The 27,637-nt window shown below is 45.8% G+C and overlaps 1 protein-coding gene across 1 annotated transcript in view; it reads right to left on the bottom strand.

The window, feature by feature from the left end:
- Nucleotides 1-1,620: 1,620 nt before the first annotated feature.
- The window catches only part of LOC138775898 (phospholipase B1, membrane-associated-like), a gene marked incomplete at its 5' end in the record, with an annotated part of 51,900 nt that continues 25,883 nt past the window's right edge, over nucleotides 1,621-27,637 (bottom strand). Inside the window, 18 exon segments of the mRNA XM_069956082.1 lie at nucleotides 1,621-2,641; nucleotides 3,384-3,458; nucleotides 3,576-3,671; nucleotides 4,989-5,087; nucleotides 5,489-5,570; nucleotides 8,650-8,744; nucleotides 8,959-9,024; nucleotides 13,295-13,375; nucleotides 13,646-13,697; nucleotides 14,739-14,838; nucleotides 16,214-16,257; nucleotides 17,409-17,476; nucleotides 17,743-17,801; nucleotides 17,884-17,947; nucleotides 18,656-18,733; nucleotides 19,156-19,227; nucleotides 19,353-19,448; nucleotides 25,694-25,798. Of these exon segments, the coding sequence (XP_069812183.1) occupies nucleotides 2,417-2,641; nucleotides 3,384-3,458; nucleotides 3,576-3,671; nucleotides 4,989-5,087; nucleotides 5,489-5,570; nucleotides 8,650-8,744; nucleotides 8,959-9,024; nucleotides 13,295-13,375; nucleotides 13,646-13,697; nucleotides 14,739-14,838; nucleotides 16,214-16,257; nucleotides 17,409-17,476; nucleotides 17,743-17,801; nucleotides 17,884-17,947; nucleotides 18,656-18,733; nucleotides 19,156-19,227; nucleotides 19,353-19,448; nucleotides 25,694-25,798 (1,557 nt within the window).

Genomic DNA, 27,637 nt, shown 5'->3' with positions numbered 1-27,637 from the left:
TGTGTTATGTGGTGTTACATAGGACTGCAGGTGATATCAGGTGATTTCTCCAGGTTGCAGAAGTTCAAACTTCATCGTGCCCTGGTGTGCTGGTGTCTGTATGTGTGTATACATGTGTGCTGGTGTCTGTATACATGTGTGCTGGCGTCTGTATACATGTGTGCTGGTGTCTGTGTGTGAGATCAATTCTAGAGAACTGGCTCATATATCCCATTTTCCCCAGTGGCTTAAAATGTAACTTCTGTTATACAGATATAAAATTGTAGAACCTAAATGTGAACAAGGTGCAATTCAAATAGACACTTGCTTGTATAGCTGTCTCTTGTGCTCTGTATGCAGTGCATTATATTCACCCTTGCAACATACAATTTATAGCATGTCTACAAGCCCAGCGGGGCTCATTATGATGGAGACTAAAACTTATACAAGAGTGGGGTAGGGGTTCCCCTGTATTCAGAATGCTGTTGAGTGCTAGGCAATGCCCCATCTGGGATTATTGAATTTCGAGGGTCTATGCAGAGCAGGATAAAGACACCTCTGCTGCACAAACAGGATCTCCTAGAAAACGTTCTCACCGCCATGTATTCGCTATCACTGGCTTGGGTGAGCTAAACTAGTCTGCCTGGGGGGGGGGGGGTGATTTGTATATGCTCACTAACATGGAACAGCCTCATTATATTAGCCTTATCAACATATTCTATGTTAGTGAGCATACCGGGGGGGGGGGGGGGGGGGGGGGAGGGGATATTGGTGAACATATACAAATCAAACAGCCCCCCAGACCCTCAAAATTCAATAACCCCGAACGGGGCATTGCCTAGTACTCAACAGCATTCTGAATACAGGGGAACCCCTACCCCACTCTTGTATACGTTTTAGTCTCCATCATAATGAGCCCCGCTGGGCTTGTAGACACGCTATAAATTGTACGTTGCAGGGGTGAATATAATGCACTGCATACAGAGCACAAGAGGCAGCTATACAAGTAAGTGTCTGTATGGTGACATTTAAATTGCACCTTGTTCACATTTAGTTTCTACAATTTTATAACTGTATAACAGAGGTTACATTTTAAGCCACTGGGGAAAATGGGATATATGAGCCAGTTCTCTAGAATTGATCTGAACCAAATTATACCTCCCAGCAAGGCGTGGGGCGAACACACAATTTCTTTTTTTTATTAATGTGGGGGGCCCAGACACTTTGGTTGTATGGGGCCCCAAAATTCCTGATGGCGGCCCTGCAGGAACATTATATATATATATATGTTCCTGTTTCCAGATCAGATACTTCACCTGCAGCTATCAGAGGGAATACATATAGAAATGTGTAGAGGAACAAAGTGGATTCATAAACAGAATGCCAGAGGTGGCATATATATATATATATATATATATATATATATATATATATATGTTATAATGGATCCTATTAACATCTTGATCAACATGATATACTGTACATGTCATGTACAGTGAGCACCCCCTAGAGGTGACATGGATATCTGCACTACCTGTGGGCTGTAAAGACAACATGCTTACTAGGTAAGTTGGTGGCACAAGGCATGCTGGGAATTTTAGTTTCACAACAGCTGAAGAACCACAGGTTGGAGACCATCAGTAAGTAGACAATAAAAATTTTATTATTTTGCTGCACAGAACATCACAATATTATACAGGATCCTTAATCATGTGATCTATTCTCTATATACAAATTGATTTCATTGCAGACCATTGGAGTGATCAGACTAGGTGTGACCTGGAGGTGCTGTGCACCCACAAATGTGCCCACAAGGGGTTCTGAGGGACAGGCATAGACTCCCAGCTCACTCCTTCAATAGGTACGGTTGGTAAGGCAATGTGTCCTGGGTCATCTGCTTCCTTGTGGGCGGTTTTGTGGGTGCAGAGCTGCTGTTAGGTCATTGTGCAGCTCTGTCATCCCCAACCTGTTGCACAACAACTCCCAGCATACTGAGGGCTGTAGGTTGGTTACACTGATATAGCTTAAATAAAATTGTATGAATTATCTTATGTTGATGGTTGATGTAAATTATAGCAAAAAACTGAGACTGCGTCTCCTGGAATGCTGGAAAGCTGCAACCCCCACAATGCAGCGCAGTACAGTACAGCATAATAATAAGTGTTTAGTGTCTCATTACAGCCCTAATGTACAGATTTAATGTACTAACCAGCAGAATTGTGAGTGCAGCTCTGGAGGTGGCCAGAGTATAAGACCCGATACATAGATAAATGGTGTCCTGTGAATGGTATAACATATCTCCGTGAGTGAATTAGTCAGGAGATTGCGGTGAAGCTCCTGATCACGAGATTTGTCATTCAGGATCTCGTTGAATATTATATACAGAAGTTTCCGGAACAAGTTCTCGATCTCGTGGATGTCACATGACCCTTTCCACTCAAAAGGAGGAGCCGCTTTCACTCATCCGCTTTTTCTTTTTAGATCTTCTGCGGTTTTTTAGAGACATTGCAATCCCAACTACGGCGCATCCCAGAGCCACGCCCCCAATGGAAGCCACAATCACCGACCACATTGGCACCTGACTGCTGTCATCTTCAGATGGCGACGGCACCTCAACCTGTGGAAGCCCACTGTTCTTCAGGGTAAAGAGGTACGGGTGATCCTGAGGGACAGATACAACATGCCAATCGATTAGATCTGTAACTTTCTGATCTGTTTTGCAACATCTGCAGGACCCCAAGTCTGTTATTTAAAGTGATCGCATGACCCAGTTAAAGTGATAAAACTTACGGATTCAGCTGAGCTGGAATGAAAGAGTTGGCACTGCTGGGCTAGTGATGATGTGTGTGCATGATCAATTAAATCCGTGTATGTCTAATCTGGGTTTTAATTCTTCATCACTTTCGCAATCTCTGCTTTTTTAAGTTAATGGAAACATTTTTTTTTTTAAATCGCAAGGTCTCATTTACACTTGAGTATTTAAATCACAGGTGTCAAATCTGCAGCCCCCCAGCTGTTGCAAAATTACAATTTCCATCATGTCTGGACAGTCGCCCAGGTATAATGGGAATTGCAGTTTTGCAACAGGAGGAGAGCTGCAAATTTGACACCTGTTTAAAGTGATCACATGACCTAGTTACAGGAATAAAACAAAAGGATTGAGCTGAGCTGGGATTAAACAGATGGCACTGCTGAACTAGTAATGATGGGTGTGCATGATATAGGAAGAAAAAAGCATAGAAAGCTTCCCTAGGATTCGTATTTGTTCTAAATATTGGAGTCAATGCATTTAAGTGGTTTTATTCATTTTTTTAAGCGCATATAATTTCTTCCCAATACACAGCATTCTGGTACAATTTCAAGCCCATAGAACTCAATGGGTTGAATTTAATAGCAATACTTACGTTGGTCGGACACTTTAGTTTGCTGCGGCTGTGGGTGAAGTTGTTGTAGTTCAGCTTCTGGCTAACTGGTTCTATCTGAGGATGAAACAGAGAAGGATACGATTTAGCAGATGTCTAGGCAGATATTTATTATTACTTATCAGAGAAGGTTATCAGACATAAGCCACTTTGTGCGCCCCCTGCTGATCTCACCATATTGTTCCACAGGGCAATGGCCATCTCAGCGTGTCCTCTCTCTGAGAAATGGAAGCAATCGACAGCGAAGAAACTTATGTCCGGCAACCCGTCCTGTGGTAAGGAGAAAGAGGTCACATGTTATTGTGCTCTATACCACTGCACCAAAACTAATCCAGAGCTCAACACCACTGCACCAGGACTAATCCAGAGTTCTACACCACTGCACCAGGACTAATCCAGAGCTCTACACCACTGCACCGAGACTAATCCAGAGCTCTACACCACTGCCCCGAGACTAATCCAGAGCTCTACACCACTGCCCCAAGACTAATTCAGAGCTCTACACCACTGCACCAAGACTAATCCAGAGTTCTACACCAATGCACCAGGACTAATCCAGAGCTCTACACCACTGCCCCAAGACTAATTCAGAGCTCTACACCACTGCACCAAGACTAATCCAGAGTTCTACACCAATGCACCAGGACTAATCCAGAGCTCTACACCACTGCACCAAGACTAATCCAGAGCTCTACACCACTGCACCAGGACTAATCCAGAGTTCTATACCACTACACTAGGACTAATCTAGAGCTCTGCACCACTGCACCAGGACTAATCCAGAGCTCTACCCTACTGCACCAGGGCTAAACCAGAGCTCTACACCACTGCACCAAGACTAATTCACAGCTCTACACTACTGCACTGGGGATAATCCAGAGCTTTATTGCACAGAACAACCTCAGTTCTTAAAGGGGTTGTCCGGCGATAAAAAATTATTCACAGAATAACACACATTACAAAGTTATACAACTTTGTAATGTATGTTATGTCTGTGAATGTCCCCCTTCCCCGTGTCCCACCCCCCCCCACCCGTGTACCCGGAAGTGTGGTGCGCTATACATTGCCTGTCACGTGCCGACCACGGTCTCCGATCCTCAGCAGTGACGTCTTCTTCGGGAGGCCGGCGGATCTTCCCGAGTGCCGGCCGCCCTCTGCAGCGTCATCCGAAGCTCAGCCGCGATTGGCTGAGCATAACTGTGCTCAGCCAATCGCGGCTGAGCGGCTGATGACGCGGCCACAGTTATGCTCGGCCAATTGCGGCTGAGCGGCTGATGACACTGCAGAGGGCGGACGGCATTCGGGACAGTCGGAGCTGTTCGCTGGCCGCCCGAAGAAGACGTCACTTGCTGAAGATCTGAGACTGATGTCGGCACGTGACAAGTGAGTATAGCGCACCACACTTCCGGGTACACGGTTGGGGGTGGTGGGACACAGGGAAGGGGGCCATTCACAGACATAACATACATTACAAAGTTGTATAACTTTGTAATGTGTGTTAGTCTGTGAATAATTCTTTACCGCCGCACTACCCCTTTAACTGTATTGTCACTCTATGATCCCTACTGCTCCAATAAATTTACTTACCCCGTCCACAGGGACTGCAGTGCTGGTGAAGAATGGCTGAGCCACTACAGCAAAGTCCTCCCGGTCTTGGAACTTCTCGGCCAGCGCACCCACATGCACCTGTATGGAAGAAGAGTGTAACATATTATATATAATTTATATATATATATATACATATATACACACACACCCCAGTGAATATGTCACATTATCCGACTACAGATTACACATCCTATTATCTGACCAAAGAGTACACGTCACATTGTATGACCACAGAGTACAATTAACATTGCATGACTGGAGAGTACACGTCACATTGTATGACCGCAGAGTACAATTTACATTGCATGACTGCAGAGTACACGTCACATTGTATGACCGCAGAGTACACGTCACATTGTATGACAGCAGAGTACACGTCACATTGTATGACCGCAGAGTACACGTCACATTGTATGACCGCAGAGTACACGTCACATTGTATGACCGCAGAGTACACGTCACATTGGGTGACCGCTCACCTGCAGATCTCTATTGAATTTCTTGATCTCGTTCAGTTCGGGGGATCCATCAGGGGGGTTGATGAAGCAGGGGCAGGCGTTCCTAGCAGTAGAGTGATTCAATGTTTAGTGCAAACTGATGATAAAGGACATTCTCATACTTTAAAATATACACAGTCCAGTCAGAGATGAAAAAAAAAGATATGATTACCAGCTTTTCAGGCGTGACGGTCAGCATGGCTCCAGATATTTGTGCCACCTACTACCTAGCTGCTGTCGATGTTGCACACGCCGGTTACTCTATATATTAGATGATGGTCATAACAATAGGACCCCAGAGTGTATGTACAGCAACCCTCTAAGCAGCACAGAACATTGTCTATATGCCAGGTATCCATTTCCTTAGCTTTGTCCTTGTGGTGCCGACGCTCCAGTGACATCACTGGAGCATCGGCGCCAGGACAAGGGGAGTGCGGCCTCTTTTGATCGCAGAGAAAACCCTTCCTGTGGCCACAAGAGTGAAGAGAAGGGGAGACGCCCGGACCCAGGTGAGTATAAGTGTTTGTTTTATTGTGTTATATACTATATGGGAGGGGGAGCACACAGGGGTCTGTTTAACTGGGGAGCGCACATCGGGGGTCTATATAACTGGGGGGAGCACACAGGGGGGCTATATAACAGGGGGAGCACACAGGGGGGCTATAGACTACTGGGGCTTCACATAGGGGTCTATATACTACTGGGGGCAGCACACAGGGGTCTATATACTACTTGGGGCAGCAGAATGGGGTCTATATACAACAACTTGGAGAGCACACAGGAGATCTATATCCAAGTGGGAGAGCACACAGGGGGGCTATATACTACTGGGGGAGCACACAGGGGTCTATATACTACTGGTGGGGCACACAGGGGGTCTATATACTACTGGGGGAACATACAGGGGATCTATATACTACTTGTGAGGCACACAGGCAGGGCCGGGACAAAGGGTAGGCAGGCATAGGCGATGGCCTAGGGCGCCATCTAGTGGTAAATTACAGGGGGCGCAATTTGAATGTCTTTAAAAATTTTTTTTACTAGGCTACTGTACTTCTGATGGTCGCCTCTCCGCTCACATTCCTCCAGCACCTGTCCTCACTCTCTCTCCCTCCCCCCGGGCAGATAGTGATCGCTCCTCCGCTCTGCCCTAAAGCAGCTGCAGGCTCCAGCCCTGCGCTGCCGAGCGCCGCCCCTCCACCTCACATTGCATCAGCCCCTGTCGTCACTCTCTCTCCCTCCCCCTCCCCCGGCAGACAGTAAATCCCCCCACCCGACCTCACCCGTGGCACTGCATCCCTTCTCTGCTACTGAGGACTCTAGTCCCGCGGCGGCAGACATCTACCCACACTCCTCCTCCCTCTGCCTGGCTCTGGACCTTCTGACCAATGAGCTTCTTACTAATATGTCACATGGTGTCTGGAGCCAAGGAGGAGAGAAGTGGAGTGTGGCAGGGGGAAGTAACCTGGTAAGCTGCTTCCAGATCAGGCAGTGGGGGCTACACTAAGGGGGTGTATGAAGACTATATACACTGGCTATACACTGTGGGGCTATAATATGTGAGGGGGTATATGGAGATGTATATACACTGTGGGCTATACTATGTGAGGGGGTGTATGGAGATGTATATACACTGTGGGCTATACTATGTGAGGGGGTGTATGGAGATGTATATACACTGGGGGCTATACTATGTGAGGGGGTGTATGGAGATGTATATACACTGGGGGCTATACTATGTGAGGAGGTATATATAGATGTATATACACTGGGGGCTATACTATGTGAGGGGGTATATAGAGATGTATATACACTGGGGGCTATACTATGTGAGGGGGTGTATGGAGACTGTATATACACTGGCTATTCACTGTGGGGGCTATACTATGTGAGGGGGTGTATGGAGTTTGATAATTTCCCCCCTAGGTGTATAATATATATATATATATATATATATATATATATATATATATATATATATAATTATTTTTTATTTTGTTTGGGGGGGGGGGGGGCGCCATTTGCCTTCTCTGCCTAGGGCACCAAAACTCCTTGTCCCGGCCCTGCACACAGGTGGTCTATATATAACTGGGGGAGCACACAGGGGTCTGTATACAACTGGGGCAGCACACAAGGGGTCTATATAATACTGGTGGGGCACACAGGGGGTCTATATACTACTGGGGGAACCACACAGGGGGTTTATATACTACTGGAGGAGCACACAGGGGTCTATATCCAAGTGGGGGAGCACAGAGGAGGCCTATATCCAAGTGGGGGGGGGGCACACAGGGGCTAAATACACCTGAGGGAGCACAAAGGGGGCCTATATACTAGTGGGGGAGCACACAGGGGTATATACAGCTGGGGGCAGCACACAGGGGGTCTATATACAACTGGGGCAGCACACAGAGGGTCTATATACTTCTGGGGGGGAGCACATGGGGGGGGGCTATATATAACTGGGGGAACACACAGGGGTCTATATACTACTGGGGAAGCACACAGGGTCTATACTACTGGGGCAGCACACAAGGAGTATATATTACTGGCGGTAGCGCACAAGGGGTATATACTACTGGGGGCAACACACAGCGGTCTATTGTTTTGGAACACGTGTGGAGCGGGGGCCCCAGACATAACTTCGCTTGGGGCCCCAGAAATGCCAAGACCACCCCTGATCACAGGGGGAGTAATACTATATGGGGCTGATCAGAGGGGGACTCATTTTATATGGGGCTGCACAGAGGGGCCTAATACTATATGTGGGTTGCACAGAGGGGGCCCAATACTATATAAGGCTGCACTTAAGGGGTCAAATACTATATGGGGGCTGCACAAAGGGGGCTTAATAAAATAAAGGGGGCTGCACAGAGGGGCCTAACATTATATGTGGGCTGCACAAAGGTTGCCTAACACTATCGGGGAGATTTATCAAAGGGTATAAAGTTTAGACTAGTGCAAACTGGCTACAGCAACCAATCACAGCTCCTCTTTTCTTTCAGCAGAGCTGGAAGCTAAGCTGTAGTTGGTTGCTGTGGCCAGTTTGCACCAGTCTAAATTTTCCACCCTTTGATAAATCTCCCCCTATATGTGTATGGCCAACTTCCAGATAAAGGTAAAATTGTGTTATGGACACTTACGGCTTTAAGATGCTGCAGCCAAAGGTCTCTGCGTTTACTGTACGCAGCCCCTCGACCTCCATAATTTGCACTAGGTTAATGAAAACACGAGGAATCTAAAAAGCCAAAAAGAAATAAAGGGCATCATAGGAGAATAGCAGTGTACATTGGATGTCATCACCCAATATCCTATCAGTGGTCTCCAATTTCCAGAATTCCTGGAAAGCGGGAGGTCCACAGATTGCAGACCACTACTCTATATCATCCTCATTGTGCATCTGCGATAGAGAATATATGACATGTTTTCAGACATGACTCTATAGGCCACACCTCTTTGTAGAATGTATTCAGCGCAGTCTCGATATGCTTCACATGATTGGTCAGAGAATATCGCTCCTGGAAGACAAATGTATTATGATTACTACAGTAAAATATTCCCATCAGAGTTCCATATAATCTGGCATTCGTTTCCCCACAATGTGAACAATTTCTGCAATTCTACACAGTCTGACACATAGGGGCAGGCCACACAGGTAACAACCAATTGTCAATTTGTTAATACAGAGAACAGAACAATAAAAAGACCTTGTTGTATACAGACAAATATCACTAAATCACAAACTGATATCAATTGATACGGCAACATGTGAATACAAAGCACTGTAGCATGTCACTAAAACATAACTCTTATTGGAGGAATTATAAAAAGAAATATGTGGCCCCAAATCGATGTGGATTCAAAACCAATGCACTTATAGATACCAGACCGTTATACTATATTTTTGTCTGTAACTAATCAATTAAATCAACCGGTGTAGCCCAGATAATATCCAACATTAGCTGGGTTCACACTGCGTATATTTCAGTCAGTATTGCAACCAAAACCAGGAGTGGATTAAAAACACAGAAAGGCTCTGTTCACACAATGTTGAAATTGAGTGGATGGCCGCCATATAACAGTAAATAACTGCCATTATTTCAATATAACAGCCAATGTTCTAAAATAACAGCAAATATTTGCCATTAAATGGCGGCTATCCACTCAATTTCAACATTGTGTGAACAGATCCTTTCTGTGTTTTTAATCCACTCCTGGTTTTGGTTGCAATACTGACTGAAATATACTGACTGAAATATACGTAGTGTGAACGCAGCCTCAGGCTAGGTTCACACTCTTTATCTGTGCGGCTGTATTTCGGGCGGTAAATCATCGGCCGGATTTTTCCGGTGCATGCGTACGCTGGAAAGTATACGATATACGGCTGCACAGTGCACACTATGTATGAATCTACGGCCCTATCGTAAACGGACCCGTAAAAATGAACAAGACCATTGTTTGCGGCTGGAAATGCGGCCGTGGATTGACAGGCGGTCCGTACAGAGTACTTTAAAAATAGCCGGCAATGATGCCGATGCCTCTAATAGTTAATATATTAAATTAATAAAACACATTTTCTTTGTAATAAAGTCCCTTTCGTTGTTTAATAATTTAATTCTAACGAATCCATCATTTTGCAATTAAATATACTGTTAAAATAAATATATATATAAATAAATGTATATTTATATATATATATTTATTTTTTGACAGTATATTTAATTGCACAATGATGGATTCGTTTAAATTAAATTATTGAACAACAAAACTGATTTTATTTAAATGAAAATGTGTTTTATTAATTAAATATTAATTAGTACAGGAAGCTCCAGTAAGCCGTTAATTCATATGCCGGCAATAGAGCATTCTGTACTAATCATCACTTTACTTTAATTAAAACATCAAATGTTTCTTCTAATTATGTTATCACAATAGCATTATTAGAAGAAACATTTAGAATTATATGTGCGCTCAGCTGATCGGCTGGGAATTAGCGGGTCCGCAGCACAGTGACTTCATTGTGCTGCGGACCAGCGAAGAGGACACATCGGGGTGAGTATACAGTTCTCCCCACCCCCTCCCCAGCACTGCACCCCTCCCAGCAAGGAAGGGGGGTCACTTAACCCCTTCCTTGCTGGGATGGGTGCAGTCTGACATCAGTCTGGCCCCCAAGGGGTTAAGGGAGGATGTATTGCATCCCCCTTAACCCCTTGGGGGCCAGACTGTAAGCAGCGATCTGTAAAGATGCTGCATACTGTAAGATGCACAACACCGCTCACAATGATGGGTGTTGTGCTCCTGTTTGTGTGTTTTTTGTGTGTTTCTCCCTTTTTGTTTTTCAGATATCGGTATCCTGTGGATTACGTCGGATTCCGTGGCCAGCGGTTGTTTGTTGTTGTTTTTTTTATAAAATGGTCAATGAGGGGTGTGGGGGTGTTTTTATTTGAATAAAAAAATTTTTTAACTTGTGTCTTGTCTTTATTTCTTTACTTTATAGACTTAGTAGTGGAAGCCGTCTAATAGACGGAATCCATTACTAAGTCGGGGCCTAGTGTTAGCCAGGATAAAATGGCTAACACTAACCCCTATGGGGGACCCTATGCGGGTTTTTTTTAAATAAATAAATAATTAAAAAAAAACGCATAGGGTCCCCCCTATTTTTATAACCAGCCGGGTTAAAAACCAAACGACAGCAGCCTGGTAACACCAGGGTGGGAAGAGCCATTGGTTTAGGCCCTCCCCAGCCTAAATCTTACCAGCCTGCTGCCGCCCGGTCCAGGAGCGCCAATTTTGACGCTCCGGCACCACTGGCACCCGGCTCTTCCCAGTACCCCTGGTGGCATTGGGTACTGGGGTAATAATGGGGGGTTAGTGTTAGCCATTTTATCCTGGCTAACACTAGGCCCCGACTTAGTAATGGATTCCGTCTATTAGACGGCTTCCACTACTAAGTCTATAAAGTAAAGAAATAAAGACAAGACACAAGTTAAAAAAATTTTTTATTCAAATTAAAACACCCCCACACCCCTCATTGACCATTTTATTTAAAAAAAAAAACAACAAACAACCGCTGGTCATCAACGTAGTCCACGTAATCCGACGTAATCCACAGGATACCGATATCTGAAAAACAAAAAGGGAGAAACACACAAAAAACACACAAACAGGAGCACAACACCCATCATTGTGAGCAGTGTTGTGCTCCTTACAGTATGCAGCATCTTTACAGATCGCTGCTTACAGTCTGGCCCCCAAGGGGTTAAGGGGGATGCAATACATCCTCCCTTAACCCCTTGGGGGCCAGACTGATGTCAGACTGCACCCATCCCAGCAAGGAAGGGGTTAAGTGACCCCCCTTCCTTGCTGGGAGGGGTGCAGTGCAGGGGAGGGGGTGGGGAGAGCTGTATACTCACCCCGATGTGTCCTCTTCGCTGGTCCGCAGCACAATGAAGTCACTGTGCTGCAGACCCGCTAATTATATGTGCGCTCAGCCGATCAGCCAATCAGCTGAGCGCACATATAATTCTAATTGTTTCTTCTAATAATGCTATTGTGATAACATAATTAGAAGAAACATTTGATGTTTTAATTAAAGTAAAGTGATGATTAGTACAGAAAGCTCTATTGCCGGCAATATGAATTAACGGCTTACTGGAGCTTCCTGTACTAATTAATATTTAATTAATAAAACACATTTTTGTTGTAATAAAATCAGTTTCGTTGTTCAATAATTTAATTTAAACAAATCCATTATTGTGCAATTAAATATACTGTCAAAAAAAATATATATAAATATACATTTATTTATATATATATATTTATTTTAACAGTATATTTAATTGCAAAATGATGGATTCGTTTAAATTGAATTATTGAACAATGAAAGGTAGTTTATTACAAGGAAAATGTGTTTTATTAATTCAATATATTAACCATGAGAGGCATCGGCATTGGCATACTGCAGAGGATCGCAAACCCCGGTAATAGCAATTCATGTAAACTGTTTCCCTGCTTTCCCAGAGGTGTTTTATTTGTTATTTTTAGTTGAACCAGATTTCCAAGTAAATGACCGTATGTTTTTAGCCGCCTGTCTATTTTTTCCCACGGCCGTAGTTTTAGCCGCACATTTCCAGCCGCATAAAAAATACAGCCGCACACATACATAGTGTGAACATAGCCTCAAGGTGGAAAAAGGGGTCTTGACGTGTTTCCCCACAACAATCCTGGTTCATCAGGAGACCCAATACAGCCAGCAAAGGCAATCAGCCCAGACATAAACTGGTTGGCAAACTAACCATACATGGGTCCACGAAAAAAAAAAAAAAAAACAGAAAATGCCAACCATATAGATTCAATAGTACTAATCACAAGGCAGTATTGATACATCAGCCCAGTGGAGATGAAAAAAGAAAAGGTTGACATAGTCCTGGCTCGTTGGAGCCATTTACTGCGCCCTTTTTCCCCTTTCAGAAGATGTCGGACCCTTTAAGGGTCTCTTGATGAACCAGGATTGTTGTGGAGAAATGTGTCGACCCCCCCCTTCCACTCATATCATTGGATATTATCCAGTCTACACCGGTTGGTTTTATTGGTTAGTTACGGACATATTTATAATATCACTGTCAGATGATTATAAGTGCATTGGTTTTGATTCCATTATCAAGTTGTGTACAGACAACCGTAAATTTGCTCTACAGTTTTCTAAAGAAGCAGTTCTTAAAGGGTTACTGCCGATGGTGCTACGAACCAGAGGAGGTCACTAAATATATATTTCCCCGTTTTACCTACCCGATTCCTGCAGTACTGACACAGGTCATTGCCACCAATAAAAATTGTGACCAGCTTCCAGTCCTCCTCAAAGTTAATGTCCTAACAGGAAGAAAAGAAAGAAATATGGACAAACTCCATGTGTAAGGTGCCGCACAGGGGTCAGGGGAGCTGTATGCAGGGTCCACAAATTGCAAAGCTGTATTAGTGGCTCCTGTATTGAATGAGAACTGAACAGGAAAAAGTTCCCATAGCGATCAGTTGACAGGATCCCCCATAATAAGTGACACAAGCAACAACTCTCTAAATTTCCCCATCACTATCTATAGCCATTTGTAAAATAGCAAGTCTTATTAAGCTAAAAATACTCACTTTGCTTTCTTTCATCTTCTTTACTAGATTCTCAGCTTGGCTTGGGATATTTCTATATAAAAAAAGGAAATAATTATTCACAACAACGTAAGCATCATACAGGCAGTAACTATCGAATAAAGATTATATAGGAATTCATCCAGATCCAGCAGTATTATAGTAGTATATTATTATACATAGGAGCAGTATTATAGTAGTTATATTCTTGTACATAGGGGCAGTATTATAGTAGTTATGATGAAGATAGAAGAAACAATTCCAGCACTCACCAGGTACTTAATAGCAGGTTTATTCTTTCTTTATTTCATGCACATATGGCATCGAGGTGGGAATAGGTGCATGGCGTGTCTCTAATGGCGACGGCTGTTTCTGGCCACAAGGGCCTATCGTCTAGCTCTCGGCTAGACAACAGGCCCTTGTGGCCAGAAACAGCCGTCGCCATTAGAGACACGCCATGCACCTATTCCCTCACCGATGCCATATGTGCATGTAATAAAGAAAGAATAAACCTACTATTAAATACCTGGTGAGTGCTGGAATTGTTTCTTCTCTCTACATTATAACTACTATAATACTGCCCCTATGTACAAGAATACTACTACTACAATACTGCTCATATGTACAGGAATTTAATTACTACAATACTGCTCCTATGTATAAAAATATAACTTCTATAATACTGCTCCTATGTACAAGAATATAACTACTATAATACTGCTCCTATGTACAAGAATATAACTACTATAATACTGGTCCTATATACAAGAATATAACTACTATAATACTGCTGCTATATACAAGAATATAACTACTATAATACTGCTCCTATATACAAGAATATAACTACTATAATACTGCTCCTATGTACAAGAATATAACTACTATAATACTGCTCCTATGTACAGGAATATAACTACTACAATACTGCTCCTATATACAAGAATATAACTACTATAATACTGCTCCTATGTACAAGAATATAACTACTATAATACTGCTCCTATGTACAGGAATATAACTACTACAATACTGCTCCTATGCACAAGAATATTTCTACAGTACATAATAGTAGATTTAGATGTGTTATACTTACTCAGCTTTTGCCCCACCAACTGCTACATTGAACATTTGATTTTGGGTGCCAGTTCCAGTGGAGAATCCCTTTATATTTGGATTGAACTTCTTCAAAATGTCTTTAAAGAATATGGAGATTAATATAATATAATATAATATAACATAATATTAATACAGGATATCAGCAATAATGATCTACATTTTATTATCAGTAGAGATGAGTGAACTCTGAGTATGCTTGGGTTCATCTGAACCTGAACCCTCAGCACTTGATGTTTTCCAGGCAGCCTTAAAGTGACTCTGTACCCACAATCTGTCCCCCCCCCCCAAACCACTTGTACCTTCGGATAGCTGCTTTTAATCCAAGATCTGTCCTGTGGTTCATTTGGCAGGTGATGCAGTTATTGTCATAAAACAAAATTGCAGCTCCGTGCCCTACGGGCGTATCTGTGCCCTAACTTTGCACCACCCCTCCGTCCCTCCTCCCCACCCTCCTCATCATTAGGAATGCTCCAGGCACATTGTTTCCTATTCCCCACCTGTGTTACCACAGCACATGGGCTGGATCATTAAGACACCTGTGCAATGTTCAAACAGAAGTAAATGTTCCAGCGGCATTCCTAATGATGAAGAGGGTGGGGAGGAGGGACGGAGGGGGTGGTGCAAAGTTAGGGCACAGATACGCCCGTAGGGCACAGTGCTGCAATTTTAAAATTAATTTTTTATGACAATAACTGCATCACCTGCCAAACGGACCCCAGGACAGATCTTGGATTAAAAGCAGCTATCCGAAGGTACAAGTGGTTTGTGGGGGTCAGATTGTGGGTACAGAGTCGCTTTGAGGCTGCATCCAACTTCATCAGCCACCAGTAATCAAATACCGATAGTTTGGGTTCGGACAACCCAAACGTACTTAGTGTTCGCTCATCTCTAATTATCAGTATTCCTCTATATTTTTATTCAACTCATGTCTATCACATAGTTTATATGTGATAGTCATGATCTCCAAGAACACAAAAACTAGAAGTGTTATCATGGGGACACCCGTTGTAGATTAAGGCTATGGTCACACGTAGTATGAGTCTCAGAAAAGATCATCCCGGAATGATCTTAGCACCACTGAGTTCTGATGCGGGCGCATCAGTGCACGCCAGCATCAGAACTCCCCAAAGCACACAATGGAGCGTGCGGCCTGAGCCGCTCGCTCCATTGTGTGAACTGAAAGGGTTTTCTGCGGCCGCTATTCCCTGAATAGCGGCTGCAGAAAACTGACATGTCAGTTTTCTATAGCGCCGCAAGGGATCCCGGCCGGAGTGTCTGCAGAACTATGTAAGTACCGCAGAAATAACAATGGCCGTGATCTCTGCAAAACTTACGTAGTTTGAACATAGCCTAAGCCTGTATTTATTTTCAATGACCATGTCCTCATAATATCTACTGGGATTTTCAGGAAAATTAGATTATCATCACTAGCAGGTTAATAGAGTATCTCACTTGGAACTGTTGTGTACGTTTCCAGAGCTCCATCTCCTCCGATACTGTAATTAAAAAATATATATTTTAGTCACATATACCAGCAGTAAAGTTACTGGATGCAATAGAACTGTGTTACAAATTGACTTTGACAATGACTTTGCACACATTAGGCATTTTAGACAATTCTGTGACAAAGGGGTGGGGCTAACTGAGAGTAGGCATGGCTTTCTTGAAAAGGGTGGGGCTGATTTACTAATGTGTTTTCATCAGAAAAGTGTTGATTTTTGTGTCCATAATCCCTGCTTTTTTATTAATCGTGTGTAACACAAAAATGCCAGAAACCCAACACACCCGTCATTTAGTGCTTTAAAATCGAAAAGTGGGTGTGTCCTTCAAAACCAGCTATAATCATTACATTTATTAAGCAATATTTTGGAAGGGTTTTAATATAAAAAAACAGCCAGACAATAATATGAAATAAGCCCCTGTGTGTTTGGACTAAATGAAAGAGCCAGCATGGACTATTGATTTAGGACTTTACGGTATAACCAATCACTGCCTTTTGTGTTTTGCTTTATTTACTGGGGTTCTCCAGGATTAGAAAAAGCACAGCTACTTTGTTGCAAAAACAGCACCACCCCTGTCCTCAGGTTGTGTGTCGTATTACAATTCAGTTCCATTTACTTCAATAGAAAACCATAGAAAACCCACACCCAGACTGTCCTATCTAATGGTAACATAAAATAGTGACAGAGAAGCTGAACAGAATGATGTATTACTGACATTGTTCTGTGCAACTGAATTAGAAATATCCATATCCATGTGAATAACATGGACAATAAGTAGTCCTCTCCATTATAAGCATGAGCCCAGTAGTCCTTATTATTCATGAGAAGTAGAAATTTCTGCCCCACCAGATTCTTGACTGGCAGTTAGCTATCCATGTTGTGTATAGGCAGTCACCTGTCAATCAGCAGCTGGGGGGTGGGAGGAGGGGTGTGGCAAGAATCCTATTCTCCTGCATATTAGGAGAACAGCTGAACTAAAATTATGTAAGTAATACACCAATCTGTTTAGCATTTCTGTCACTAGTTTATGCTGTACTCATTTAAGGCGGCATAAACGTATTGATAGAGTCCCTTCAAGGATAACCACTTTAGGGGCTAAATCATGTCTGGCCAGTATAATATATTGTGCATCCTACAACACTCACCTCCAGGAAATTCCTCTCGACTCTACAGCAAGGTTTATCAGAGATGTAGATCTGGCACCAAAAGCCGCCTTAAAGACAAAAAAAAAGGAATAAACCAACAACCCCCCCACCATTCACACTGGTGAAATATTTTTCAATCCATCAATCTTAGTCACTTTTGATCCATTTAACTGTATACTCCACTAGGCACACAATACTTCCTGTAGTTCACTCTCCAGCTTTGCCGTATAGACATGGTCAGCAGAGTCATCTCATGATCAATAAATATTTACTAGTAACAATATAAATGCAGATAAGCCCCTTTTAAATCGAAATGGCAAAGTGAGTGACTTACAGTCAGTGAATCACCCAGAGCTGCCACCACCTTAATATCTCCTGGACGGAGCTGATGGACTGTAATAAGAAAGAAGATGGTGACAACAGGGCACAAGCATCAGGATAATATATTTCTTTATACGTAATGTCGTCCTCTCACCTGATTTGGGAATACTGCTGGACGTTGATGTGAAGCCGCGACAATCCAGATCACTGCCCCAGTTCTGGGAGGAAAGACCAAGTTTTAATAACCTATTGAATATGCTGCATCTATATACAGTGCATAAATGGCTGATGCTGTTCACGTAAACGTTGTAGGTTTTTCCATGGTGTTTCTGGATAAGAAATTATGGATGCCTTCATTCGTAAACAGCGCCACCCTTGTCCTGAGTTTGTGTGCAGTACTGCAAATTAGTTTTTTTGAAGTGAATGGAACAGAGCTGTAATACCACACACAACCTAGGGACAGGGCGGCGCTTTTTTTTTGGAAAAAAAAAGGGGGCTATGTTTTTCTAAACTTCAGTAACCTCTTTAAGAGGATCACCAAGTTACATAGTGTGGTCAGTGACCCAAATCAATTGCCATAATAAAGGGGACACAGCAACCAAATTGTAGCTGAAAAGTTAGCCAAACCTGGGAATTTCTGGAGGACCTGACAATTATCTTATGTGTATGGGGGCCTCCCAACTCCCACCTGACAGAAGATGTTGGGGGAGGAAAGGATGGGCATACTAAATTTCATCTCCCAAATCTGTTGTACTCTTACGTCTATGGTGAGGGAAGGAAGAATAGCTGTCAGCTGAATGACACAGCCATTGAATGTGTAAGGGAATCTGTAGATGGCACCCCCCTTTAAATATTCACAAAGCAAACTCCTTGATAATCCAATAAGTAATATACAGTAAGATGAGGAACAGAAAGAGGAACGTTACATTAACAGGGCTGGGTGTGGGCGATGGCGTAGGGTACTTGTAGTTGCTGTTCTGGTATGTCCTCAGGTATGGCAGATCCTGAAAAAAAAAGGAAATGTTAGAAAAAAGTAGAATTAGCTTAAAATATATCTAACCTGTAGATTATCACACCATGAGGTGGGCAAAGACAGAACCAGGGCTAGGACTAAAGGTATCACTTAAAGGGGTCGTCCAGGTTAGAAAACCCATAGTCATATACTCTAAGTTCTGAGTGGATACAGTATCCTCATCAATTGTCCAAGCTGGATAGCGGCTACAAAGAACGTCCCTCACCCTGGAAGACTTGTCCTGCCCTGCATTACACAGACAGCCACTAATATGAATGGGCACGTTGTAATACCTCTTTCGCCCTGTGGTGGTGCTGCAGGGAGGAACACCACTTCCTTCCAGGTTTCCCCACAGATGACAGCACCTGGTTATACTTATAGGTAGAGTAGATATAGAGGACTGAGGTCTCTCACCTTTGTAGGACACTTGAGATGGATGCTCTCGGTAAAATCCAGGGTGTCTGTCTTCTGCTGAAGAGGCTCAAGCTGAGGAATAAAAGCAGGAAGTGTTAATGGAGAAAGACCCCCCCCCCCATGGGAGGAACGAACATTAATCAGGAGAATGAAGATACATTATCCCATACAAGCCATGAAAAACCTGTAGACTTTACCATGTTGTTCCAGAGCATCCTAGCTAGCTGAGACTGAGCTTTCTGGCTGAGATGGAAACAGTCAGGAGCCAGGTAGGAAATATCGGGTTCTCCAGTCTTTGAAAAGATGGAAAACATAAAAAACACTGGATAAGATGAGCTGAATTATATTATTATTATTATTATTATTATTATTATTATTATTATTAGTAGTAGTAGTAGTAGTAGTAGTAGTATTATCATCATCATTAATATTTCTTCAATGAAAATTATTTTACTCAAAGGTGGAAGGTGTGGTAGGTCAGAGAGAGTGCCCCCTAGTGTACAGCCGTGCATACAACATTCAGTTTACAGCTGCCTTCTCACCATCAGGGAACGGAGCCGCTGCCATGTGACAGCTGTTCCATCCAATCATAGGATCAGTGCAGGAACAGGAAGATCTGTGTGACTGGCTAAGAGTTTTAACACAGAGAACAGAGCAGGAAAAAGGCAGTGCCTTAGGATGTGTAGTGGCCGTGTTGGGCTACTGCACTCACCTCTGACATAAGCGGAGGGTAAGCTGCAGTAACCCAGCATGGCCACTACACAATGTATGGCGCTGCCTGCTTCCTGTTGTGTTCTGTGTGTATATACAAGTGCTTCAGCCTGACCTTTTGTCATGGCCGCGGCGGCGTCCCGTGCTCCGGGACGCCGCCGCAACCGCCATCCAGGTCAGGCAGCCGCCGGGGTCCTGGTGCAGGGACCCGGCGCTGCCGTGTGTTCGGCCCCTGGGGGCGCCTCACCTCGTCCCGCTCCTCCTTCCGTCTGTGCCGGCCGGCGCGCGCGTCCCCGCCTCCTAGGGCGCGCGCGCGCCGGCTGTCCTCAGATTTAAAGGGCCAGTCCGCCCCTAATTGGTAGTTGCACACAATCACTCCCTATAAATCCCAGCATGCCCTGTCCCCTGTGTTGGAGCCTCTACATGCTTCCCATAGCGTTTGGCCCAGCTCCCTGTTGTTCCTGTTACCTGTCCGCTACCTGGTCCCTAGTCCTTGTTCCTGATTCCTGTCCGCTACCCAGTCCCTACTCCTAGTCCCTGGTTCCTGCCTCCCGTCTCTCTGCTGTTCCTGTGTCCAGCCTGTCACCTGCGGTACGCTTACACGCCACTGTCAGTACCTGCTCCTGTCACGCCTCGCCTGCCGTCACCAGCAACCAAGCCAGGGGTAGCGACCTGGGGGTCGCCTGCCGCAGCAAGTCCATCCCGCCTTGCGGCGGGCTCTGGTGAAAACCAGCGGCCCCTTAGACTCCGCTCCCTGGTGAGGTTTGTGCCATCGCTGGTGCCGGTCCAGTGGATCCACTACTCCGGGCGTTACAGCTACACACAAACTTAATAGACATCTAAGATTCATGAGGATCTGATTGCTGAAATTCATTATCAGGAGAACAGGGATCTGTACAGAGGGCAATTGTATAGAAGATTAGGGCTTTTGGTCACTTGCAGGTTAGGCAGGAAGTGTGGGAAATATTAAGGATAAGGCTGAAGGCGAAAGGCACTAAAGGATTAAGATGTACAAATTGGGTATGGAGGTGATCCCAAGTTGTGCAGGGGATTCCTGACTCAATGCACAATGCATATTGAACTGTTAAGTAGTCAGTTTCCCACCGAGCGTTCTAAAGTGGCCTTTATCATCAGCCTATTGGAGGGTAGAGCTCTGGCCTGGGCCACGCCACTGTGGGACCGTGATGATCCTGTTGCTGCCAATCTCCGGGCCTTCCTGGCCGAGTTTCGCTCCGTCTTTGAGGAACCTGCCCGTGCCACCTCAGCCGAGACTGCTCTTCTCAACCTATCACAAGGGAGCTCCTCTGTCGGTGACTACGCCATCCAGTTCCGCACCCTGGCAGCTGAATTGGACTGGAATGAGGCCGCCCTAATAGCCACCTTCAAGAAGGGTCTCTCCAGCCGAGTGAAAGACGTACTCTCCGCCCGCGATCTTCCTCCTTCTCTAAACGATCTTATCCTACTGGCTACCAGAGTCGACAACCGGTTTTCCGAGAGAGAGGAGGAGGTTCGGCAGGAACGACGACTGAGCCTGCCCCGTCGCCTTCCTCGGCTGGCACCGGTGTTCCAGAGTCCCGTTGCTCCCATACTGCAGTCGCCTCCAGAAGTCCCTATGCAGGTGGAACGAGCTCGCCTGACTGCTGATGAGAGAGCCCGCCGCATGGAGCTGAATCTCTGTCTCTATTGCGGTGGTGCAGATCATTACCGGCAGAGATGTCCCCAACGTCCTCAGCGTCCGCGAAACGCTCACACCTAGGTCCGGTGGGAGAGGCCTCCCTAGGTGTGAATGCCACCTCTCCAAGGTTGACTATACCCGTCTCCATCCAGACACCTACAGGGCAAGTTTTCCAGACTTCTGCCCTCATCGACTCTGCTCTGCTGGCAGTTTCATCTCTGCTTCTTTGGTCCAAAAGATGGCGGCTACCCGTGATCCAGCTAGCCCAACCCCGGTCTATCTCTTCGGTTACGGGGGAGATTCTTACCGAACTGTGCACTGCCAGACGGCACCCCTAGCCCTCCGGGTGGGCGCCTTACATCAGGAGAGGATCTCCTTCTATGTCTTGAGCCATTCCTCCTCTAACATCCTGCTGGGCCTTCCTTGGCTGCAATTTCATGCCCCTAAGCTGGACTGGAGAACTGGGAGGTTCTCAGCTGGGGCCAGGACTGTCATAACCGGTGTCTGAGATCTCCTCAACCCAAGTGCTCTACGAGGTCTCCTGCTAATGACAAGCCTCTAGCCGGTCTACCAGAGGACTACCAAGATTTCGGTGATGTTTTCTCGGCCAAGGAGGCGGACTCTCTACCACCTCATCGGGTCTATGATTGCCCTATAGACCTTCTTCCCGGGGCATCTCCTCCACGTGGTCGGGTATACCCTCTCTCTGTGCCCGAGACTGAAGCCATGTCCTCCTACATCCGGGAGCACTTACAAAAGGGCTTCATTCGTAAATCCACGTCTCCCGCTGGCGCAGGATTCTTCTTTGTCCAGAAGAAGGACGGTTCCCTTCGCCCATGCATAGACTACCGGGGCTTGAATAAGGTGACTGTTAAAAACCGCTATCCTCTTCCACTTATTCCTGAACTATTCGACCGTCTTCGTGGAGCTAAGATCTTCTCCAAGCTGGATCTCAGGGGAGCGTATAACTTGATCCGTATTCGTAAAGGAGACGAATGGAAAGACCGCTTTCAACACCAGAGATGGGCACTACGAATACCTGGTCATGCCATTCGGCCTATGTAATGCTCCAGCGGTCTTCCAGGAATTCGTGAACGACATCTTCCGAGACCTCCTCTATGTCTGCGTCATTGTCTATTTGGACGACATTTTGGTTCTTCTCCCCGGATCAGCAGACTCATGTGGCACAAGTGCGTCAGGTCCTCCGAAGACTACGGGCCAACCATTTATACGCCAAGCTTGAAAAGTGTGTTTCCATCAGCGCAGTCTTCCATTTCTTGGCTATATCGTCTCCGACCAGGGTCTACAAATGGACCCGGCCAAGCTCTCAGCTGTCCTCCAATGGCCACGCCCTGTGGGACTTAGAGCAATCCAGCGTTTCCTTGGATTCGCCAACTATTATCGGCAATTCATCCCTCACTTTTCTACCCTGGTCGCACCCATCGTGGCTCTCACTAAAAAGAAGGCGGACCCCAGACGTTGGCCTCCTGAGGCCGAACAAGCCTTCAATAGCCTCAAGTCTGCCTTTGCCTCTGCTCCTGCCCTAGTCCGCCCGGATGTCTCCAGGGCCGTTTTCTCTCGAGGTCGATGCTTCTTCTGTGGGCGCAGGAGCCGTTCTCTCGCAAAGGGACACAGCAGGCAAGACCAGAACCTGCGGGTTCTTTCTAGGACTTTCTCCCCTGCCGAGAGGAACTATACTATTGGGGACCGTGAACTCCTGGCCATTAAGTTGGCACTGGAGGAGTGGCGTCATCTACTAGAGGGGGCTAAACACCCCGTTAACATCTACACGGACCACAAGAACCTCCTCTACCTCCAGTCGGCTCAACGCCTCAATCCCCGGCAGGCCAGGTGGTCTCTCTTCTTCTCTCGGTTTAACTTTACATCCATTTTCGTCCAGCCGAGAGGAACCTAAAGGCCGATGCATTATCCCGAGCATCCGATGTCATGGGGCATGAGGAATCTCCTCTTCACATAATACCTCCCGACCGCCTAGTACCAGTTGCTACTTCTGCTCTGCAGAGGACTGCCCCCCGGAAGACTTATGTGCGCCCCGCGCTCCGTAGACGCATCTTGAAGTGGGGGCCATTCCTCTTTGGTGGCCGGGCATCCAGGAACTCAAAAGACTGGGCAATTGATCACCCGTCACTACTGGTGGCCCAATCTCCTCCAGGATGTCAAGGATTTTGTGGCTTCCTGTGCAGTCTGTGCCAGGAATAAGTCTCCCCGTCAAAGACCTGCCGGCCTACTTTGCCCTTGCCAGTCCCGGACCATCCCTGGCACCACATTGGGATGGATTTCATCACCGACCTACCACATCTGCGGGCAATACTGTTATTTGGGTGGTGACGGGACCGCTTCTCTAAAATGGCTCACTTCGTGCTCTTCCTGGCCTACCCTCTGCTCCCTCGTCTGGCTCAGTTGTTCTTCCGACACATCTTCCGCCTGCATGGACTTCCTCTTCACATTGTGTCCGACCGAGGCTCTCAATTTGTCTCTAAGTTTTGGCGTGCCCTCTGCTCGCAGCTCCAAGTAAAGCTGGACTTCTCATCAGCCTACCATCCCCAGTCTAACGGGCAAGTGGAGAGAGTCAATCAGATCCTGGGTAACTACCTACGGCATTTTGTGTCCAGCCGCCAAGACAACTGGTCCGACCTCCTTCCATGGGCGGAATTCTCCTATAACCATCTGGACTCGAGTTCCACAGGCAAGTCTCCTTTCTATGTGGTCTACGGGCATCATCCTCGTCCTCCTCTGCCTCTCTCTCCATCCTCTGGGGTCCCAGCCGTGGAGGAGCTGTTATCTGACCTGCAGTCGATCTGGGAACAAACTCGACAGTCCTTACTCAAAGCCTCAGAACGCATGAAGGACCAGGCTGATAAGAAGAGGAGACCTGCCACGAATTTTCGTCAGGTGACAAAGTCTGGCTCTCGGCCAAATATGTTCGACTCAAGATTCCCAGCTACAAGTTGGGTCCCCGATTCCTTGGTCCTTTTTCGGTGCTGAAACGCATAAACCCTGTCACCTACAAACTCCGCCTGCCCCCTACTATGCGGATTCCGAACACCTTCCATGTCTCCCTCTTGAAGCCTGTGGTCCTCAACCGGTTCTCCGATCAGTCTCCGTTCTCTGTTCCACAAGCCGTCTCAGACGACGTCTACGTTGTTAAAGATATTCTGGCCATGAAAACTGTCAGAGGGAGACGTTTCTTCCTGGTGGACTGGAGAGGATTTGGTCCGGAGGAGAGGTCCTGGGAACCCGAGGCTAACATCCTGGATAAAGATCTCATCAAGGGGTTCCTGCAGGCAAGAAAGAGGGGGAGGCCAAAGGGGGGGGGTACTGTCATGGCCGCGGCGGCGTCCCGTGCTCCGGGACGCCGCCGCAACCGCCATCCAGGTCAGGCAGCCGCCGGGGTCCTGGTGCAGGGACCCGGCGCTGCCGTGTGTTCGGCCCCTGGGGGCGCCTCACCTCGTCCCGCTCCTCCTTCCGTCTGTGCCGGCCGGCGCGCGCGTCCCCGCCTCCTAGGGCGCGCGCGCGCCGGCTGTCTCAGATTTAAAGGGCCAGTCCGCCCCTAATTGGTAGTTGCACACAATCACTCCCTATAAATCCCAGCATGCCCTGTCCCCTGTGTTGGAGCCTCTACATGCTTCCCATAGCGTTTGGCCCAGCTCCCTGTTGTTCCTGTTACCTGTCCGCTACCTGGTCCCTAGTCCTTGTTCCTGATTCCTGTCCGCTACCCAGTCCCTACTCCTAGTCCCTGGTTCCTGCCTCCCGTCTCTCTGCTGTTCCTGTGTCCAGCCTGTCACCTGCGGTACGCTTACACGCCACTGTCAGTACCTGCTCCTGTCACGCCTCGCCTGCCGTCACCAGCAACCAAGCCAGGGGTAGCGACCTGGGGGTCGCCTGCCGCAGCAAGTCCATCCCGCCTTGCGGCGGGCTCTGGTGAAAACCAGCGGCCCCTTAGACTCCGCTCCCTGGTGAGGTTTGTGCCATCGCTGGTGCCGGTCCAGTGGATCCACTACTCCGGGCGTTACACCTTTATTCTACTGGTCAGATATTGATGGACTTTTCTGGGGATAACAAGGGCTAAGACTGTGTATAAGACACAAAATACTAAACATAGATTCACACACAACAGCCGGGACGGATTACCTGTAGATAAGGAATTTTTGTGTTTCGGAAAAATGGCTGAAGAACCACGGTGAAGTCTTCTCTGGTGTCGTATCTTCCAGAATCAATGAAGTGTTGGATACTTTGCTATAAAACAGCAGAAAATGTGAAGTCAGAAAAAAAACAAAAGTTGGAGGATAGTTAAAGGGGTAGTCCACCCAAAAAAATTTCTTTCAAATCAACTGGTGCCATAAAGTGCCAGAGATTTGTAATTCACTTCTATTAAAAAATCTTAAGTCTTCCAGTACTTATCAGCTGCTGTGTGTCCAGCAGGAAGTGGTGTTTTCTTTCCTGTCTGACCCAGTGCTCTCTGTTACCTCCTCTGTCCATGTCAGGAACTGTCCAAAGCAGGAGCAAATCCCCATAGAAAACCTCTCCTGCTCTCCAGACTGGAAATAATACAACTTCCTGTTGGGCATACAGCAGCTGATAAGTACTGGAAGGCTTGAGATTTTTTAATAGAAGTAAATTACAAATCTCTGGCACTTCATGGTAGCAGTTGATTTGAAAGAAAATTTTTTTTGGGTGGACTACCCCAAAGTTATTCCTTATGTCTGAAATGTAATGTCCACCAGAGCAGTTATGTCACCAGTCTCTAGGGGGCTCCAGTGAGGCACACACCTTGTTAGACATGTTATATGCTTTTTCTTACGCTACCTCTTGGTTCGCTTACTTGAGACCAATATTTGGCACCATAAATTTGACACAATTTGGCTCTGTTCTCTTAGTCCTGTTCCCTCTCTAGACACCTATTATAACTGGCAAGTGTTGAAAACACACGATAAATTCCACACAAGGCAGATTTGTCTGTTTTTTAACACACATTTTTATTTAAAGGGGTTGTCCAGAAATAGAAAAAGTACAGAATACTTTGTGAAAAAAGAGCGCCACCCCTGTCCTCGGGTTGTGTGAGGTATTACAATTCAGCTTCATTCACTTCAATGAAACTGAGCTGCAAAACCCACACTGAGAGTGTTGCTGTTTCTGGAGGAAAGTGGTCATCTGTTTCTTAACCTGGACAAGCCCTTTAAAGAAAAGCACTTTGAAAGTTTTTTTTTTTGCATGGTGCAGCATAGGTTATCATTAGAGAATACTGTAGATTTTCATGTGTTTTTTATGCCTTGTGCTTACCTGTTTTTGCTGATGGGCAGACCATACTGTTTCCTATTTCCTTAAAGTATTTTCTAATGCTGCCTACATTTCCCATAAAGCCTCTGGCTTTGCAGCAATAGGGGCAGAGTCTCATTAGTACAGTTCCCAATGAGATCATCTGGCCTGCTGGTGATACAGCCAGATGAAACTCCTAAGTTGGTTGGTGTCAGTTCACACTGCGTGCAGGTTTGATAGAGCTGGGTAGGGAGGGGAGCAGTTTGATAGGTGATGATGTTATCGTCACTGGAAGTCAGCTTACTCAGGACAGAGCACTTCCTGAGACACATGTCATTTATAAGTGGTGTGACTGCTGATCACATGATGCAGCTACAGTAATGAAACCTATGGATGCAGCTGAGCTGGAATGAAACAGATGGAACTGTATGACAAATGATGGCCAGTGTGCATTATATGGCAAAAAAAACACAAAAATCTAAAGGGCTTCTATAACATATTGCAATGGATCATGATATAATGTATAAGTGATCCCCAATCTGCAGCTCTCCAGCTTAGGGCATGATGGAAGTTGTAATTTGGCAGCAGCTGGAGAGCGGTAGTATGGCAGTAGTATTAGTACTGGGGTACCTTGTATTAATGTCACTGCATATAATAGCATCAGCTCTCCTGACATGTCTGTATATACTTGTATGCCAATAAAACAATTACTCCAGAACATCTCATTGTGGCGATCCTCTGTTATTCCTCATGGAAGTGTAATAAACTCAGCATCACTAGTCTCCTAGTCAATAGGACGTGTCCCTTAGGGGAACAAAT

Source organism: Dendropsophus ebraccatus, unplaced genomic scaffold (genome assembly GCF_027789765.1).
Source record: "Dendropsophus ebraccatus isolate aDenEbr1 unplaced genomic scaffold, aDenEbr1.pat pat_scaffold_360_ctg1, whole genome shotgun sequence".
Lineage (NCBI taxonomy): Eukaryota > Metazoa > Chordata > Amphibia > Anura > Hylidae > Dendropsophus > Dendropsophus ebraccatus.
This window is presented reverse-complemented; position numbering and strand designations above follow the sequence as displayed.